General features: G+C 47.1%; 1 protein-coding gene across 3 annotated transcripts in view; it reads left to right on the top strand.

Moving 5' to 3' along the window:
- LOC110526694 (proprotein convertase subtilisin/kexin type 6-like) overlaps window positions 1-18,527 on the top strand; it is a 95,083-nt gene that overhangs the window by 52,050 nt on the left and 24,506 nt on the right. For all 3 annotated transcript variants that reach the window (XM_036981183.1, XM_036981182.1, XM_036981181.1), the window contains exons 13-18: window positions 4,937-5,073; window positions 5,149-5,331; window positions 5,589-5,691; window positions 8,991-9,187; window positions 16,176-16,263; window positions 16,357-16,460. In XM_036981183.1, coding sequence (XP_036837078.1) covers window positions 4,937-5,073; window positions 5,149-5,331; window positions 5,589-5,691; window positions 8,991-9,187; window positions 16,176-16,263; window positions 16,357-16,460 — 812 coding nt within the window. The remainder of the gene's footprint in view (window positions 1-4,936; window positions 5,074-5,148; window positions 5,332-5,588; window positions 5,692-8,990; window positions 9,188-16,175; window positions 16,264-16,356; window positions 16,461-18,527) is intronic.

Consider the following 18,527-nt stretch of genomic DNA (forward strand, 5'->3'; position numbering starts at 1 on the left):
TCGGTCCATCTACGCTGGACCGGTTCGTCAGCTTCCTGCAGTGCCTTAATAGACTCTGGGGCGGAGGGCTGTTTTATGGACGAGACCTGGGCCCGGGAACATGACATTCCTCTCAGACAGTTAAAGGAGCCCACGGCCTTGTTCGCCCTGGATGGTAGTCCTCTCCCCAGGATTCAGCGTGAGACGCTACCTTTAACCCTCACTGTTTCTGGTAATCATAGTGAAACCATTTCTTTTTTAATTTTTCGTTCACCTTTTACACCTGTTGTTTTGGGCCATCCCTGGCTAGTTTGTCATAATCCTTCCATTAATTGGTCTAGTAATTCTATCCTCTCCTGGAACGTCTCTTGTCATGTGAAATGTTTAATGTCTGCTATCCCTCCTGTTTCCTCTGTCTCTTCTTCACAGGAGGAGCCTGGTGATTTGACAGGGGTGCCGGAGGAATATCACGATCTGCGCACGGTGTTCAGTCGGTCCAGGGCCACCTCTCTTCCTCCACACCGGTCGTATGATTGTAGTATTGATCTCCTTCCGGGAACCACCCCCCCCCGGGGCAGACTATACTCTCTGTCGGCTCCCGAACGTAAGGCTCTCGAAGATTATTTGTCTGTAGCTCTTGACGCCGGTACCATAGTCCCCTCCTCCTCTCCCGCCGGAGCGGGGTTTTTTTTTGTCAAGAAGAAGGACGGGTCTCTGCGCCCCTGCATAGATTATCGAGGGCTGAATGACATAACAGTGAAGAATCGTTATCCGCTTCCTCTTATGTCTTCAGCCTTCGAGATCCTGCAGGGAGCCAGGTTTTTCACTAAGTTGGACCTTCGTAACGCTTACCATCTCGTGCGCATCAGGGAGGGGGACGAGTGGAAGACGGCGTTTAACACTCCGTTAGGGCACTTTGAATACCGGGTTCTTCCTTTCGGCCTCGCTAACGCTCCAGCTGTCTTTCAGGCATTAGTCAATGATGTCCTGAGAGACATGCTGAACATCTTTGTTTTCGTTTACCTTGACGATATCCTGATTTTTTCACCGTCACTCCAGATTCATGTTCAGCACGTTCGACGTGTCCTCCAGCGCCTTTTAGAGAATTGTCTTTTTGTGAAGGCTGAGAAGTGCACTTTTCATGCCTCCTCCGTCACATTTCTTGGTTCTGTTATTTCCGCTGAAGGCATTAAGATGGATCCCGCTAAGGTCCAAGCTGTCATTGATTGGCCCGTCCCTAAGTCACGCGTCGAGCTGCAGCGCTTTCTCGGCTTCGCGAACTTCTATCGTCGTTTCATCCGTAATTTCGGTCAGGTGGCAGCTCCTCTCACAGCCCTTACTTCTGTCAAGACGTGCTTTAAGTGGTCCGTTTCCGCCCAGGGAGCTTTTGATCTCCTCAAGAATCGTTTTACATCCGCTCCTATCCTTGTTACACCTGACGTCTCTAGACAGTTCGTTGTCGAGGTTGACGCGTCAGAGGTGGGAGTGGGAGCCATCCTTTCTCAGCGCTCCCTCTCTGACGACAAGGTCCACCCATGCGCGTATTTTTCTCATCGCCTGTCGCCGTCGGAACGTAACTATGATGTGGGTAACCGCGAACTGCTCGCCATCCGGTTAGCCCTAGGCGAATGGCGACAGTGGTTGGAGGGGGCGACCGTTCCTTTTGTCGTTTGGACTGACCATAGGAACCTTGAGTACATCCGTTCTGCCAAACGACTTAATGCGCGTCAGGCGCGTTGGGCGCTGTTTTTCGCTCGTTTCGAGTTCGTGATTTCTTATCGTCCGGGCTCTAAGAACACCAAGCCTGATGCTTTGTCTCGTCTCTTCAGTTCTTCAGTAGCCTCCACTGACCCCGAGGGGATTCTCCCTGAGGGGCGTGTTGTCGGGTTGACTGTCTGGGGAATTGAGAGGCAGGTAAAGCAAGCACTCACTCAAACTCCGTCGCCGCGCGCTTGTCCTAGGAACCTTCTTTTCGTTCCCGTTCCTACTCGTCTGGCCGTTCTTCAGTGGGCTCACTCTGCCAAGTTAGCCGGCCACCCTGGCGTTCGGGGTACGCTTGCTTCCATTCGCCAGCGTTTCTGGTGGCCCACCCGGGAGCATGACACGCGTCGTTTCGTGGCTGCTTGTTCGGTCTGCGCGCAGACTAAGTCCGGTAACTCTCCTCCTGCCGGCCGTCTCAGGCCGCTCCCTATTCCCTCTCGACCGTGGTCTCACATCGCCTTAGATTTTGTCACCGGACTGCCTTCGTCAGCGGGGAAGACTGTTATTCTTACGGTTGTCGATAGGTTCTCTAAGGCGGCTCATTTCATTCCCCTTGCTAAGCTTCCTTCTGCTAAAGAGACGGCACAAATCATCATCGAGAATGTTTTCAGAGTTCATGGCCTTCCGTCAGACGTCGTTTCGGACAGAGGTCCGCAATTCACGTCTCAATTTTGGAGGGAGTTTTGCCGTTTGATTGGGGCTTCCGTCAGTCTCTCTTCCGGCTTTCACCCCCAGTCTAACGGTCAAGCAGAACGGGCCAATCAGACTATTGGTCGCATCTTACGCAGTCTTTCTTTTCGCAACCCTGCGTCTTGGTCAGAACAGCTCCCCTGGGCAGAATACGCCCACAACTCGCTTCCTTCGTCTGCGACCGGGCTATCTCCTTTTCAGAGTAGCCTCGGGTACCAGCCTCCGTTGTTCTCATCTCAGTTCGCCGAGTCCAGCGTCCCCTCCGCTCAGGCTTTTGTCCAACGTTGCGAGCGCACCTGGAAGAGGGTCAGGTCTGCACTTTGCCGTTATAGGGCGCAGACTGTGAGAGCGGCTAATAAGCGTAGAACGAAGAGCCCTAGATATTGTCGCGGTCAGAGAGTTTGGCTCTCCACTCAGAACCTTCCCCTTAAGACGGCTTCTCGCAAGTTGACCCCGCGGTTCATTGGTCCATTCCGTATCTCTCAGGTCATTAATCCTGTCGCAGTGCGACTTCTTCTTCCGCGATATCTTCGTCGCGTCCACCCGGTCTTCCATGTCTCCTGTGTTAAGCCCGTTCTTCGCGCCCCCGCTCGTCTTCCCCCCCCCCCCCCCCCATCCTTGTCGAGGGCGCACCTATCTACAGGGTCCGTAAAATCTTGGACATGCGTCCTCGGGGCCGTGGTCATCAGTACCTAGTTGACTGGGAGGGGTACGGTCCTGAGGAGAGGAGTTGGGTTCCCTCTCGGGACGTGCTGGACCGTGCGCTGATTGATGATTTCCTCCGTTGCCGCCAGGTTTCCTCCTCGAGTGCGCCAGGAGGCGCTCGGTGAGTGGGGGGGTACTGTCATGTTGTCTTGTCTCTGTCCTTTCCCTTCACCCTGTCTCCCTCTGCTGGTCGTGTTAGGTTACCTTTTCTCCCCCGCTTTCCCCCAGCTGTCCCTTGTCTCCTCTAACTACCCATTCACCCCGTTCCCCACCTGTTCCCTTTTTCCCTCTGATTAGGTCCCTATATCTCTCTCTGTTTCTGCTCCTGTCCTTGTCGGATTCTTGTTTGTTTGTGTCATTCATGCCTGAACCAGACTGCCGTCATGTTTGCTGTAACCTTGTCCTGTCCTGTCGGAATCTGCCGGTCCATCTGAGCCTACCTATGTTTGGTAATTAAAGAAGCTCTGTTTAAGTTGATTCGCTTTTGGGTCCTCATTCACGCACCGTAACAGAGAGGAAGAAAGAAGAGGTAGAGAGAGAGATGGGAAGAAAGAAGGGGGAGAGGGAGAGGAAGAAAGAAGGGGGAGAGGGAGAGGAAGAAAGAAGGGGGAGAGAGAGAGGGGAAGAAAGAAGGGGGAGAGGGAGAGGAAGAAAGAAGAGGTAGAGAGAGAGATGGGAAGAAAGAAGGGGGAGAGGGAGAGATGGGAAGAAAGAAGGGGGAGAGGGAGAGAGAGATTTTGTAGCTTTATTCAAACTGCTAGCTACAGTAGTTCAAAGAGACACACACACACCGCTGAAGAGAGTTAGCCCCTTGGACATGAACTCCCTCCTCGCAGAATGTGGCACAAACACAGACAGACAGATAGCCCTTGAAAATCCATTCTAGTACACCTGTTCAGCAGCTAGTTGTTGGAATATGTCACACCCTCCTCTGACAGTTGGCTCTGGTGCCGATGCGAGGGCTCTTTCTCACGTATAGATGCAGAAACCTGCTGGCTTGGCTGCTGTTCAGATTCCCATTTGTTTCATCAATATAATTATACAGGCTGGGTGACAGATATTCCAAAGGTTGGATGTCCTTTTTTCTCCCTTTATTTTGTATATTCATCATTTTCAACCATCCTAGCCAACAGTAGACTGTCACTCTGTGAGTGAAAGTTAGCTTTAGATCTCAGGGAAGGTGTGATGTCAGTGCTTGACAGTGCTAACTGCTAGACCAACCCCAGGGCACCGATGCCCTTTCTCTGTTCCTCTCCTGTAAAGGGCAATCTGTTTACCAAACTTTTTGGTGGAAACAGCTGAGGGATGGAGCTAGACAAATGTAACCACTCTCAACTAAGTGATGTTCTTCAAGAATCAATGGCTGTATCGTTAATTTGACGTCCAAAATGGAATGTACCAATCCCAGATTGCCCCTTTAAACACAGTTTACCCACCCTGTAGAGTAACCAAAACAGCTTCCTGAAACTTCCTGATAGCGTGCACAAACATTAATCCCAATCACACCAACACAGTAGCAGCCACACCAGACCTCACCACATGCCACAGAGAGCTGAAGCCACTGTGATGTTACTTGAGCCCATTGATGTGATATTATCTCCTGTCGCGGCTAGCTTTAAAGCAGCCAGTGCTTACATCTCTCTTCAATTAGCCTCTTTGAATAATTCAATATTTTTCTTCAGGGGGGCTGAGAAAGTACAAAGGCGTTAAGATTGGTCTGTTTGCGCTGTGAAACAGAATTTAATTGCCTTAGAAGTTGAGAAGTGACTTACTTTCTCTCTCCCTCCCTCTCTCTCTTCAGGTTGTTTGATAACTCTAATGAAGGATTTAGGAACTGGGAGTTCATGACTGTTCAATGCTGGGGGGAGAGGGCAGAGGGCCAGTGGATCCTGGAGATCATAGACTCTCCCTCATCTCTACGCAACCCAGAGGTGCTGGGTAAGAAAACACACACACAAACACAGTGATCTCTTCATACTGTGTTTTTATGGAGATTTCTTCTCCTTGTTGTAGGTAAACTGAAAGAGTGGACGCTGGTCCTTTATGGCACCTCGGGGCACCCGTACCAGTCTCACGGGACCCAGCACTCTCGCTCCAGGATGCTTGAGATTCCAACCCCCAGCCGGGACCCCAACGGGCCCGAACCACCTCCGGAGGTCCTCAAGCACCAGGAGGAGGAAGAGGAGGAGTACAGCGGTAGGAGAGGCTCTGCCATAAACTGTTCGCTCTGAACTGTTACAACACTGTAGTCCGACAACACAACTCAAACTCCTTCTAACCTCTGTGTGTGTGTGTTTTGTGTGTACCTTTGCATTTGTTTGTGTGCGTGTGTGCGTGTGCGTGTGTGCGTGTGCGTGTGTGTGTGTGTGCGTGTGTGATTGTGTGTGATTGTGTGTGATTGTGCGTGCGTGTGTGCGTGCGTGTGTGTGTGTATTCTCTGTAACCCCTCTCAGGGCCGTGCCACAGTGAGTGTGGGGACCAGGGCTGTGACGGGCCAGATCCTGACCACTGTCTGAACTGTATCCACTACAGCCTGGGCAGCCTCAAGACAGGCAGGTAAACAAACAGACTGGGTCCAAAGATACTTTTAACTAACCCAAGATGGAACAAAAGGAACCGCTGAATGTTTCATATACAGTATTTGTGGAATGGCCCGGTCCATCTCACTCCATCTTCTCCATCTGTCTACCACTGGACTTCCTCTCATCACCATATATGGTGGTGAGTGGAAGCCCCCACCGGATGCTTCAGATTTGTGACCCATCTTGGTTTCCTCTCTTATCTGTGCTGTGACTGTGACCATATCTGATTCAAACTCAGTAATTATTTATTGTTCTGTTTCTGCTCAACATCAAGACAGGAAGGCACAATAGCATGTTGAGGAGTGAGAGCATGTTGAAGAGTGGGAGAATTTTGAAGAGTGGGAGCTGTTAGGAGTGTGTATCGGAGGCGAAGTCAGGTGCAGGAGAGCAGAGTGTAGTGAACAGGCACACTTTTTATTCCGGTCAAAATGACAGCACAAAATAACATCAAATGTGCCCAAAACACGGAACATAGACAAAAAGTAATGCGCGTAACAATATCCACAATATCAAAATACACGTAACACAAACAATCCTACACAAAGTCATGATGGGGAACAGAGGAATAAATACATATGAATTGATTGGGGAATGAAAACCAGGTGTGCAGGGAACAAGACAAAACAAATGGACACATGAAAAATGGAGCGGCGATGGCTAGAAAGCCTGTGACGTCGACCGCCGAACACCGCCTGAACAAGGAGAGGAACCAACTTCGGCGGAAGTCGTGACAGGAGCACTTTAAAGAGTGGGAGCATTTTGAAGAGTGGGAGCATTTTGAAGAGTGGGAGCATTTTGAAGAGTTGAAGCATGTTGAGGAATGGAAGCATGTTGAGGAATGGGAGCATGTTGAGGAATGGAAGCATGTTGAGGAATGGGAGCATGTTGAGGAATGGGAGCATGTTGAGGAATTGAAGCATGTTGAGGAATGGGAGCATGTTGAGGAATGGGAGCATGTTGAGGAATGGGAGCATGTTGAGGAATGGGAGCATGTTGAGGAATGGAAGCATGTTGAGGAATGGAAGCATGTTGAGGAATGGAAGCATGTTGAGGAATGGGAGCATGTTGAGGAATGGGAGCATGTTGAGGAATGGGAGCATGTTGAGGAATGGGAGCATGTTGAGGAATGGAAGCATGTTGAGGAATGGAAGCATGTTGAGGAATGGAAGCATGTTGAGGAATGGGAGCATGTTGAGGAATGGAAGCATGTTGAGGAATGGGAGCATGTTGAGGAATGGGAGCATGTTGAGTAATGGAAGCATGTTGAGGAGTGGAAGCAGTTTGAAGGGTTGAAGCATGTTGAGGAATGGGAGCATGTTGAGGAATGGGAGCATGTTGAGGAATGGGAGCATGTTGAGGAATGGAAGCATGTTGAGGAATGGGAGCATGTTGAGGAATGGAAGCATGTTCAGGAATGGGAGCATGTTGAGGAATGGGAGCATGTTGAGGAATGGGAGCATGTTGAGGAATGGGAGCATGTTGAGGAATGGAAGCATGTTGAGGAATGGGAGCATGTTGAGGAATGGGAGCATTTTGAGGAATGGAGCATGTTTAGGAATGGAAGCATGTTGAGGAATGGGAGCATGTTGAGGAATGGGAGCATGTTGAGGAATGGGAGCATGTTGAGGAATGGTAGCATGTTGAGGAATGGGAGCATGTTGAGGAATGGAAGCATGTTGAGGAAATGAAGCATGTTGAGGAATGGGAGCATGTTGAGGAATGGGAGCATGTTGAGGAATGGTAGCATGTTGAGGAATGGGAGCATGTTGAGGAATGGTAGCATGTTGAGGAGTGGAAGCATGTTGAGGAATGGGAGCATGTTGAGGAATGGGAGCATGTTGAGGAATGGTAGCATGTTGAGGAGTGGGAGCATGTTGAGGAATGGAAGCATGTTGAGGAATGGGAGCATGTTGAGGAATGGTAGCATGTTGAGGAGTGGAAGCATGTTGAGGAATGGGAGCATGTTGAGGAATGGTAGCATGTTGAGGAATGGAAGCATGTTGAGGAATGGAAGCATGTTGAGGAATGGGAGCATGTTGAGGAATGGAAGCATGTTGAGGAATGGAAGCATGTTGAGGAATGGAAGCATGTTGAGGAATGGGAGCATGTTGAGGAGTGGAAGCATTTTGACTGTGTCCATTCTTATTCAGAAAACCTGTATTACTTCGGTAGCTCTTTATTTTACGGTACAGAATTGACCTGGTATTTACTTCTAAATTATCTGGTTTTTACTTAGAAATTACATGGTAAAATGGTAATTACACAATAATACTTTTAAAAAATAAAGGAGAGTCACACGCTCTAGGAGCTCAGATGCAAAAAAAATGTATGTCCAACGTTTGGACAGACAAGCTGTCTACATCAGGGTATAATGACAAACACTGTGGGATGACTCATTTATATAGTGTCAAAAGACACACAGGTGTCTGTAATCATGGCCAGGTGCGGCCTGATATCATTGGGTAATTCTCATATATTAAAATAGCATACAAAAAACATAAATGGATAGCGTACGATCATAGATACAATTTGGCTACATAAGCCTACAAACATTTACAATAGCAAAATCACAATAATCACGAGAATGGCTTCAGATCAAAGTCTACGTTGAGACCGAAGGGAGCGAGGGTCTTTACACAGTAATAACCTAAGAATACTTACTTGTTAATTTGATACTCCAACCAAAGAACACATCTGCACCATTTGGTACCAGGTAGTTACCAATTGTGTGAAATTCTTTGAATTAAATACCAGAAAGTACCATTTGATACCCCTTTATTTCCTAACAAATCTCTGGTCATTTCTCTACCATAAAACAGTGCTACCATAATACTTCTAATAGAAGATTACAGGAGAGGAATAATGAAGCTAATATAGGAAAATGAATTAGACATGAAAACTACTTGCCCTCTTTTTATGATGTTGTAGTCTTTCTGACTAATTCATTCAACGAGTCTTTTTCCCCATTTACTTGATCTGTTGTTTATGGGAAATTCATTAATCAATTTAATTGATTAGATAAAACAGAAAAATAAACAATTGCCAACTTGCAGAGAGGTTACATTTCACATAGTGAACAGATCAGGATATGGGAAATAGGTCCTTTTGAATGATTAAATCCATTCGTTCATGCATCCATTCATCCATCCATTCATCCATCCCAGGACTTGTGAAATACAGCAGAGCCAGTCTCTACAAATCGGCTAATGTGTGTTTTACTGTATTATCAACTCAATTTACTGTAATTAGAACTCATCAATCAATCCATGACAGGACGTGTGTGAGCCACTGTCCGCTGGGCTTCTACGATAACTTGGAGGCCAGGAGGTGTCGACGCTGTCACAAGGGCTGTGAGAGGTGTGTGGGACGCACCCCCACCGAGTGTCGCTCCTGTCGCAGGGGACTCTACTTCAACCCCCTCAACACTACCTGCTCTGAGACCTGCCCTGCTGGGTACTTCGCTGACGACAGTAAGTCAAGTGGAGTTGCTTGAAAAAGTTGAGCCTAACCACAGATCTAGGATCAGTTTCCCCAAACTAACCACAGATCTAGGACATGTTTACTGTAACTCTGCTGCTAGTGATGTTACTGTGAAGAGAAATGGTTAGGAAAATAAAAGAGATCTAGGTAGAACTTTATAACCACAGATCTAGGATCGGTTTACCCTAACTAACTAAGCCCTAACTAACTGTATCACATCCGGCTGTGATTGGGATTCCCATAGGGCGGGGCACAACGTCGTCCGGGTTTGGCCGGGGTAGGCTGTCATAGTAAATAAGAATTTGTTCTTAACTGACTTGCCTAGTTAAATAACGGTAAAATATATATATATACAACAAAATACAATTTAAGCTATTAGGGTTGTCTCTCCAAGAAGAAACAATGTACTACTTTACTTTAAGTTGCCCTCATACCTATTTAACTACACGGTAATAGCTGTAGTAATAGCGTTATATTGACGTTGAATCTGCTTAGTAACATAGTAACAGTTAGATTGAGTGTGTGAAGATATTTTCTATAGAAGGAAATAAGGGAATGATTTGCGGCTCAAAAGGGTTGATGTGATGAGGTTTTTGCGTGACCACACAAAAGGTCAATGTTCAACTCCCATGCTGCCTGTTATCCTGGACGCCAGGGATTAACTGAGTATGGTGGAGTGGGTTCATGTGTTGATTTGTGAATGACACACACGCATGGACGCACACACACACGCACACACACACAGTCGAGCACGCATTGACGTCATCTGTCATAACCTGAGATACCCTCTGACGTACAGAGCACTGACAGAGCCTCTCTCATCTGTTTTTCAGCCATACTGTGTGTGTGTGTGCAGGACCAGATAGGCTGGTCCGTTGTCCAGTCGGCCTGTCTAAATGATCATTATCTGGCTAATAATGGGGGACTGGCCGGTGTGCAGGACCAGATAGGCTGGTCCGTTGTCCAGTCGGCCTGTCTAAATGATCATTATCTGGCTAATAATGGGGGACTGGCCGGTGTGCAGGACCAGATAGGCTGGTCCGTTGTCCAGTCGGCCTGTCTAAATGATCATTATCTGGCTAATAATGGGGGACTGGCCGGTGTGCAGGACCAGATAGGCTGGTCCGTTGTCCAGTCGGCCTGTCTAAATGATCATTATCTGGCTAATAATGGGGGACTGGCCGGTGTGCAGGACCAGATAGGCTGGTCCGTTGTCCAGTCGGCCTGTCTAAATGATCATTATCTGGCTAATAATGGGGGACTGGCCGGTGTGCAGGACCAGATAGGCTGGTCCGTTGTCCAGTCGGCCTGTCTAAATGATCATTATCTGGCTAATAATGGGGGACTGGCCGGTGTGCAGGACCAGATAGGCTGGTCCGTTGTCCAGTCGGCCTGTCTAAATGATCATTATCTGGCTAATAATGGGGGACTGGCCGGTGTGCAGGACCAGATAGGCTGGTCCGTTGTCCAGTCGGCCTGTCTAAATGATCATTATCTGGCTAATAATGGGGGACTGGCCGGTGTGCAGGACCAGATAGGCTGGTCCGTTGTTCAGTCGGCCTGTCTAAATGATCATTATCTGGCTAATAATGGGGGACTGGCCGGTGTGCAGGACCAGATAGGCTGGTCCGTTGTCCAGTCGGCCTGTCTAAATGATCATTATCTGGCTAATAATGGGGGACTGGCCGGTGTGCAGGACCAGATAGGCTGGTCCGTTGTCCAGTCGGCCTGTCTAAATGATCATTATCTGGCTAATAATGGGGGACTGGCCGGTGTGCAGGACCAGATAGGCTGGTCCGTTGTCCAGTCGGCCTGTCTAAATGATCATTATCTGGCTAATAATGGGGGACTGGCCGGTGTGCAGGACCAGATAGGCTGGTCCGTTGTCCAGTCGGCCTGTCTAAATGATCATTATCTGGCTAATAATGGGGGACTGGCCGGTGTGCAGGACCAGATAGGCTGGTCCGTTGTTCAGTCGGCCTGTCTAAATGATCATTATCTGGCTAATAATGGGGGACTGGCCGGTGTGCAGGACCAGATAGGCTGGTCCGTTGTCCAGTCGGCCTGTCTAAATGATCATTATCTGGCTAATAATGGGGGACTGGCCGGTGTGCAGGACCAGATAGGCTGGTCCGTTGTCCAGTCGGCCTGTCTAAATGATCATTATCTGGCTAATAATGGGGGACTGGCCGGTGTGCAGGACCAGATAGGCTGGTCCGTTGTCCAGTCGGCCTGTCTAAATGATCATTATCTGGCTAATAATGGGGGACTGGCCGGTGTGCAGGCATCAAGGAAATAAGTGGGCCGGTGTGTTAGAAATCCCAGGGCCGATCTTTTGTCCCAGTCTGACCGTGTGTGTGTGTGTGTGTGTGTGTGTGTGTGTGTGTGTGTGTGTGTGTGTGTGTGTGTGTGTGTGTGTGTGTGTGAAATGGCTGAAACTGGGTTGCAGGCTCATTTACGGAGGTCGTTTTATGCTGTTGGACAGATTATGTTTGGATGGTATTTCCTCTATAAATCCTCCAAACTCGCCAGGTCCCAGATACTACACTGTTTTAGAAGAGAGAGAGAGAGAGAGAGAGAGAGAGAGAGAGAGAGAGAGAGAGAGAGAGAGAGAGAGAGAGAGAGAGCGAGAGAGAGAGAGAGAGAGAGAGAAACAAGGAGAGAGGGAGAGAGGGAGAGAGAGAGACAAGTCTGTGGCGACCTAAATGCCATAACTGGACAAAAACCTGACACCTTCAGCACACAGGGGGACAAACACCTACCTGGAGGTGACAGCATTCCCTCCCCCATATGCCCCTCTAGGCACAACTATGACAACATAACCAACAAAAACGGGTCACAACTCCTGCAGCTCTGCCGCACGTTGGGTGTGTACATTGTCAATGGTAGGCTTCGAGGGGACTCCTATGGTAGGTACACCTATAGCTCATCTCTTGGCAGTAGTACTGTAGACTACTTTATCACTGACCTCAACCCAGAGTCTCTCAGAGCGTTCACAGTCAGCCCACTGACACCCCTATCAGACTACAGCAAAATCACAGTCTACTTGAACAGAGCAATACTCAATCATGGGTCATCAAAGCCAAAGGAACTGAGTAATATTAAGAAATGCTATAGATGGAAGGATTGTAGTTTGGAAACCTACCAAAAAACAATTAGGCAACAACAAATTCAATCCCTTTTAGACAATTTCCTGGACAAATCGTTCCACTGTAATAGTGAAGGTGTAAACTTGGCAGTAGAAAGCCTAAACAGTATATTTGACCTCTCAGCTTCCCTATCAAGTCTACAAATCTCAAATAGAAAACCAAAGAAAATGAACAACAATGACAAATGATTTGATGAAGAATGCAAAAATCTAAGAAAGTAGTTGAGAAACCTGTCCAACCAAAAACATAGAGACCCGGAAAACCTGAGTCTACGCCTTCACTATGGTGAATCACTAAAAAAATACAGAAATACACAGAATCCATAGACTCTAACCACTTCTGGGAAAATTGGAAAACACTAAACAAACAACAACACAAAGAATTATCTATCCAAAATGGATATGTATGGGTAAACCACTTCTCCAATCTTTTTGGCTCTATAACAAAGAATAAAGAGCAAAAACATATACAGGATCAAATACAAATCTTAGAATCAACTATTAAAGACTACCAGAACCCACTGGATTCTCCAATTACCTTGAATGAACTACAGGACAAAATAAAAACCCTCCAACCCAAAAAGGCATGTGGTGTTGATAATATCCTCAATGAAATGATCAAATATACAGACAGCAAATTCCAATTGGCTATACTAAAACTCTTTAACATCATCCTTAGCTCTGGCATCTTCCCCAATATTTGGATCCAAGGACTGATCACCCCAATCCACAAAAGTGGAGACAAATTTGATCCCAATGGGATATGCGTCAACAGAAACCTTGGGAAAATCCTCTGCATTATCATTAACAGCAGACTTGTACAGCAGTGAAAACAATGTACTGAGCAAATGTGAAATTGGCTATTTACCAAATTATCATACGACAGACCACGTATTCACCCTACATACCCTAATTGACAACCAAACCAAAACAAAACAAAAGCAAAGTCTTCTCATGCTGTCACGCCCTGACCTTAGAGATCCTTTTTGTTCTCTATGTTTGGTTAGGTCAGGGTGTGACTCGGGTGGGAAAGTCTATGTTTTCTATTTCTTTGTTTTTGGCCGTGTGTGTGTGGTTCCCAATCAGAGGCAGCTGTCTATCGTTGTCTCTGAATGGGGGGGGATCACATATAAGTTGTCATTTTCCTTTTGGGTTTTGTGGGATCTTGTTTTCTGTTTAGTGTCTGTGCCTGACAGAACTGTTCACTTTCGCTTTCACTTTTGTTATTTTGTTTGAGTGTTTTTTTTTAATAAAATCATGAACACTTTCCACGCTGCGCTTTGATCCACTCCTTTCGACGAGAGCCGTTACACATGCTTTGTTGATTTCAAAAAAGCCTTCGACTCAATTTGGCATGAGGGTCTGCTATTCAAATTGATGGAAAGTGGTGTTGGGGGAAAAACATATGACACTATAAAATCCATGTAAACAAACAACAAGTGTGTGGTTAAAATAGGTAAAAACACACATTTCTTCCCACAGGGCCTTGGGGTGAGACAGGGATGCAGCTTAAGCCCCTCTTCAACATATATATCAACGAATTGGCGCGGGCACTAGAAAAGTCTGCAGCACCCGGCCTCACCCTACTATTAATCTGAAGTCAAATGTCTACTGTTTGCTGATGATCTGGTGCTTCTGTCACCAACCATGGAGGGCCTACAGCAGCCCCTAGATATTCTGCACAGATTCTGTCAGACCTGGGCCCTGACAGTAAATCTCAGTAAGACCAAAATAATGGTGTTCCAAAAAAAGGTACATTTGCCAGGACCACAAATACAAATTCCATCTAGACACCGTTGCCCTAGAGCACACAAAAAAACTATACATACCTTGGCCTAAACATCACCACTGGTAACTTCCACAAAGCTGTGGACGATCTGAGAGACAAGGCAAGAAGGGCATTCTATGCCATCAAAAGGAACATAAAATTCGACATACCAATTAGGATCTGGTTAAAAATACTTGAATCAGTCATAGAACCCATTGCCCTTTATGGTTGTGAGGTCTAGGACCGCTCACCAACCAAGAACTCACAAAATGGGACAAACATCAAATTGAGACTCTGCATGCAGAATTCTGCAGAACTCTCCTCCGTGTACAACGTAAAACACCAAATAATGCATGCAGAGCAGAATTAGGCCGATACCCACTAATTATCAGAATACAGAAAAGAGACGTTAAATTCTACAACCACCTAAAAGGAAGCGATTCCCAAACCTTCCATAACAAAGCCATCACCTACAAAGAGATGAACCTGGAGAAGAGTCCCCTAAGCAAGCTGGTCCTGGGGCTCTCTTCACAAACACAATCATACCCCACAGAGCCCCAGGACAGCAACACAATTAGACCCAACCAAATGATGAGAAAACAAAAAGATAATTTCTTGACACATTGGAAAGAATTAACAAAAAAAAAACAGAAAAACAGAGCAAACTAGAATGGCCCTAAACAGAGAGTACACAGTGGCAGAATACCTGACCACTGTGACTGACCCAAGCTTAAGGAAAGCTTTGACTATGTACATACTCAGTGAGCATTGCCTTGCTATTGAGAAAGGCCGCCGTAGGCAGACCTGACTCTCAAGAGGAGACAGGCTATGTGAACACTGCCCACAAAATGAGGTGGAAACTGAGATGCACTTCCTAATCTCCTGCCAAATGTATGTCCGTATTAGAGACACATATTTCCCTCAAATTACACAAATGCACAATGAATTCGAAAACAAACCCAATTTTGATAAACTCCCATATCTACTGGGTGAAATACCACAGTGTGCCATCACAGCAGCAAGATGTGTGACCTGTTTCCACAAGAAAAACACCATTGTAAATACAACCCATACTTATGCTTATTTATTTTCCCTTTTGTACATTAACCATTTGTACATCGTTACAACACTGTATATATATATATAATATGACATTTGTAATGTCTTTATTCTTTTGGAACGTCTGTGAGTGTAATGTTTACTGTTCATTTGTATAGTTTATTTCACTTTTGTATATTATCTACTTCACTTGCTTTGGCAATGTTAAGATGTGTTTCCCATGCCAATAAAGACCCTTGAATTGAGAGAGGGAGACTGAGAGAAAGAGAGAGAGACAGAGAGAGAGAGACTGGGAGAGGGAGAGAGAGGGGGAGAGAGATAGACAGAAAGAGGGAGACAGAGAGACAGAGAGACTGAGAGAGAGACTGGGAGAGGGAGAGACTGAGAGACTGAGAGAGAGACAGAAAGAGAGAGACAGAAAGAGGGAGACAGAAAGAGGGCGACAGAGAGAGAGAGAGACAGAGAGACTGAGAGACTGAGAGAGAGACAGAAAGAGGGAGACAGAAAGAGGGAGACAGAAAGAGGGCAACAGAGAGAGAGAGAGGGAGAGAGACTGAGAGAGGGAGAGAGAGGGAGAGAGACTGAGAGAGGGAGAGAGAGGGAGAGAGAAAGACAGAAAGAGGGAGACAGAGAGAGAGAGAGAGCGAGAGAGAGATAGAAAGAGAGAGAGAGAGAGACAGAGAGACTGAGAGCCTGTGAAAGTTGGTTTCATGGTTGTTTGTGTGTTTGGTTTTGGTGGTTGAATGAGCAGTCCTCTGAGAACTATACTGAGTTAAAAATGGATAACTATATTTATTTCTCACGCTCCCTTCCCATCTGCCCCCTCTACCTCCCCTCCTTCCCTTCCCTTTCCTTCCCCTTCCTTCCTTCCTTCCTTCCTTCCTTCCTTCCTTCCTTCCTTCCTTCCTTCCTTCCTTCCTTTCTTCCTTCCCTCCCTCCCTCCCTCCCTCCCTCCCTGCCTCCCTCCCTCCCTCCGCCTCCCTCCCTCCCTCCCTCTCCCCAGCTCAGAGGAAATGTCTGAGGTGTCATGAGAACTGTATGAAGTGTCTGCGGGACTCAGACAGGTGTACTGCCTGTAACGACGGCTACAGGTAAACTACATGTAATCTCTTTAGGGAATGTCACTGATGAAAAATGTCATGTAGAGAACATAAGCGTGTTTTTGTGTGTGTGTGTGTGTGCAGTCTGGCGGGGATGACCTGTGTACCGGAGTGTGCCAACGGAACCTTCTTTCATCTGGAGGAGATGAAGTGTAGTCCCTGTCACACCTCCTGCTCTACCTGCACAGGTCAGTGTCCCTGTCACACCTCCTGCTCTACCTGCACAGGTCAGTGTCCCTGTCACACCTCCTGCTCTACCTGCACAGGTCAGTGTCCCTGTCACACCTCCTGCTCTACCTGCACAGGTCAGTGTCCCTGTCACACCTCCTGCTCTACCTGCACAGGTCAGTGTCCCTGTCACACCTCCTGCTCTACCTGCACAGGTCAGTGTCCCTGTCACACCTCCTGCTCTACCTGCACAGGTCAGTGTCCCTGTCACACCTCCTGCTCTACCTGCACAGGTCAGTGTCCCTGTCACACATCCTGCTCTACCTGCACAGGTCAGTGTCCCTGTCACACCTCCTGCTCTACCTGCACAGGTCAGTGTCCCTGTCACACCTCCTGCTCTACCTGCACAGGTCAGTGTCCCTGTCACACCTCCTGCTCTACCTGCACAGGTCAGTGTCCCTGTCACACCTCCTGCTCTACCTGCACAGGTCAGTGTCCCTGTCACACCTCCTGCTCTACCTGCACAGGTCAGTGTCCCTGTCACACCTCCTGCTCTACCTGCACAGGTCAGTGTCCCTGTCACACCTCCTGTTCTCATAAAGATAGGAGTAAAAAATATTGGCATCCCTGTTTGCAATACTCCGGCACTCTCCTCTTGCGAGGGTAATGGCACTGAGCCTTTTTGTCAAATGTTTTAAAAGGACAGATGAAGTGCGTGCGTGCGTGTGTGCGTGTGTGCGTGTGTGTGTGTGTGTGTGTGTGTGTGTGTGTGTGTGTGTGTGTGTGTGTGTGTGTGTGTGTGTGTGTGTGTGTGTGTGTGTGTGTGTGTGAAGCCACCAGTTATAGGTTCCATGACAGGTTTCTGGAATGCATTTTTGAGTATTACACTCAATGCCAATAGCAAACGTTTGCATTGTTTCACTCAATGGTCCTCTTAACGTTGAACTATTAATGAATGTCAGGCTCAAATGTCAACGGTCTATATGACCCATATATGGAGGTCATAGTGTCAGAGTGACCTTGCTGTGTCACACTGTCATATTGGCCTGTTCTGGTGAGAACATCTCCCATACTCCAGCACATACAGTACCTTCAGAAAGAAAGAAATTCATACCCCTTGACTTATTCCACATTTTGTTGTGTTACAACCTGAATCTTCTCACCCATCTACACACAATACCGCATAATGACCCCATAATAATAAAACATGTTTTTAAACATGTTTTATTGAAAATTAAATACAGAAATATCTCATTTACATAAGTATTCACACCCCTTTGCTATGACGCTCCAAATTGAGCTCAGGTGATCATCCTTGAGATGTCACTTGATTGGAGTCCACCTGGGGCCAATTCAATTGATTGGACATGATTTAGAAAGAAACATACCTGTCTATATAAGGTCCCACAGTTGACAGTCAGAGCAGAAACTACACCATGAAGTCCAAGGAACTGTCTGTAGATCTCTGAGATATAATTATGATGAGGCATATATCTGGGGAAGGGTAGAAAACAATTTCTAGAGAGTTGAAAGGTTCCAAGAGCACACTGGTTTCCATCACTGGCTGTCTGACCAAGCTAAGCAACCAAGCAAGAAGGACCTTGGTCAGGGAGGTGACTTAGAACCCTACAGAGTTCCTTGGCTTAGATGGGAGAACCTGCCATCTAGTGCCGAGACAAAAGTCTCCGCACTTCACCAATCTGGGTTTTATGGGACAGTGGCCAGACGGAAGCCACTCCTGAGAAAAAGTCACATGACAGCACACCTGGAGTTTGCTAAAAGGCATGTGAAAGACTCTGAGATCGTAAGGCAAAAGATTCTGTGGTCTGATGAGACAAAAAAATGTACTATTTTGCATGAACGCACCGCACTACATCTGGAGAAAACCAGGCACAGCTCATCACCTGTCTAACACAATCCCTACCGCCTTGCATGGTGGTGGCAGCATCATACTATGGGGATGCTTTTCAGCGGCATGAACTGGGAGACTGGTGAAGAGCCAAATACAGGCAAATCCTTGAACTGGGAGACTGGTGAAGAGCCAAATACAGGCAAATCCTTGATGAGAACCTGCTTCAGAGAGCAAA

This window comes from Oncorhynchus mykiss, chromosome 6, assembly GCF_013265735.2.
Source record: "Oncorhynchus mykiss isolate Arlee chromosome 6, USDA_OmykA_1.1, whole genome shotgun sequence".
Lineage (NCBI taxonomy): Eukaryota > Metazoa > Chordata > Actinopteri > Salmoniformes > Salmonidae > Oncorhynchus > Oncorhynchus mykiss.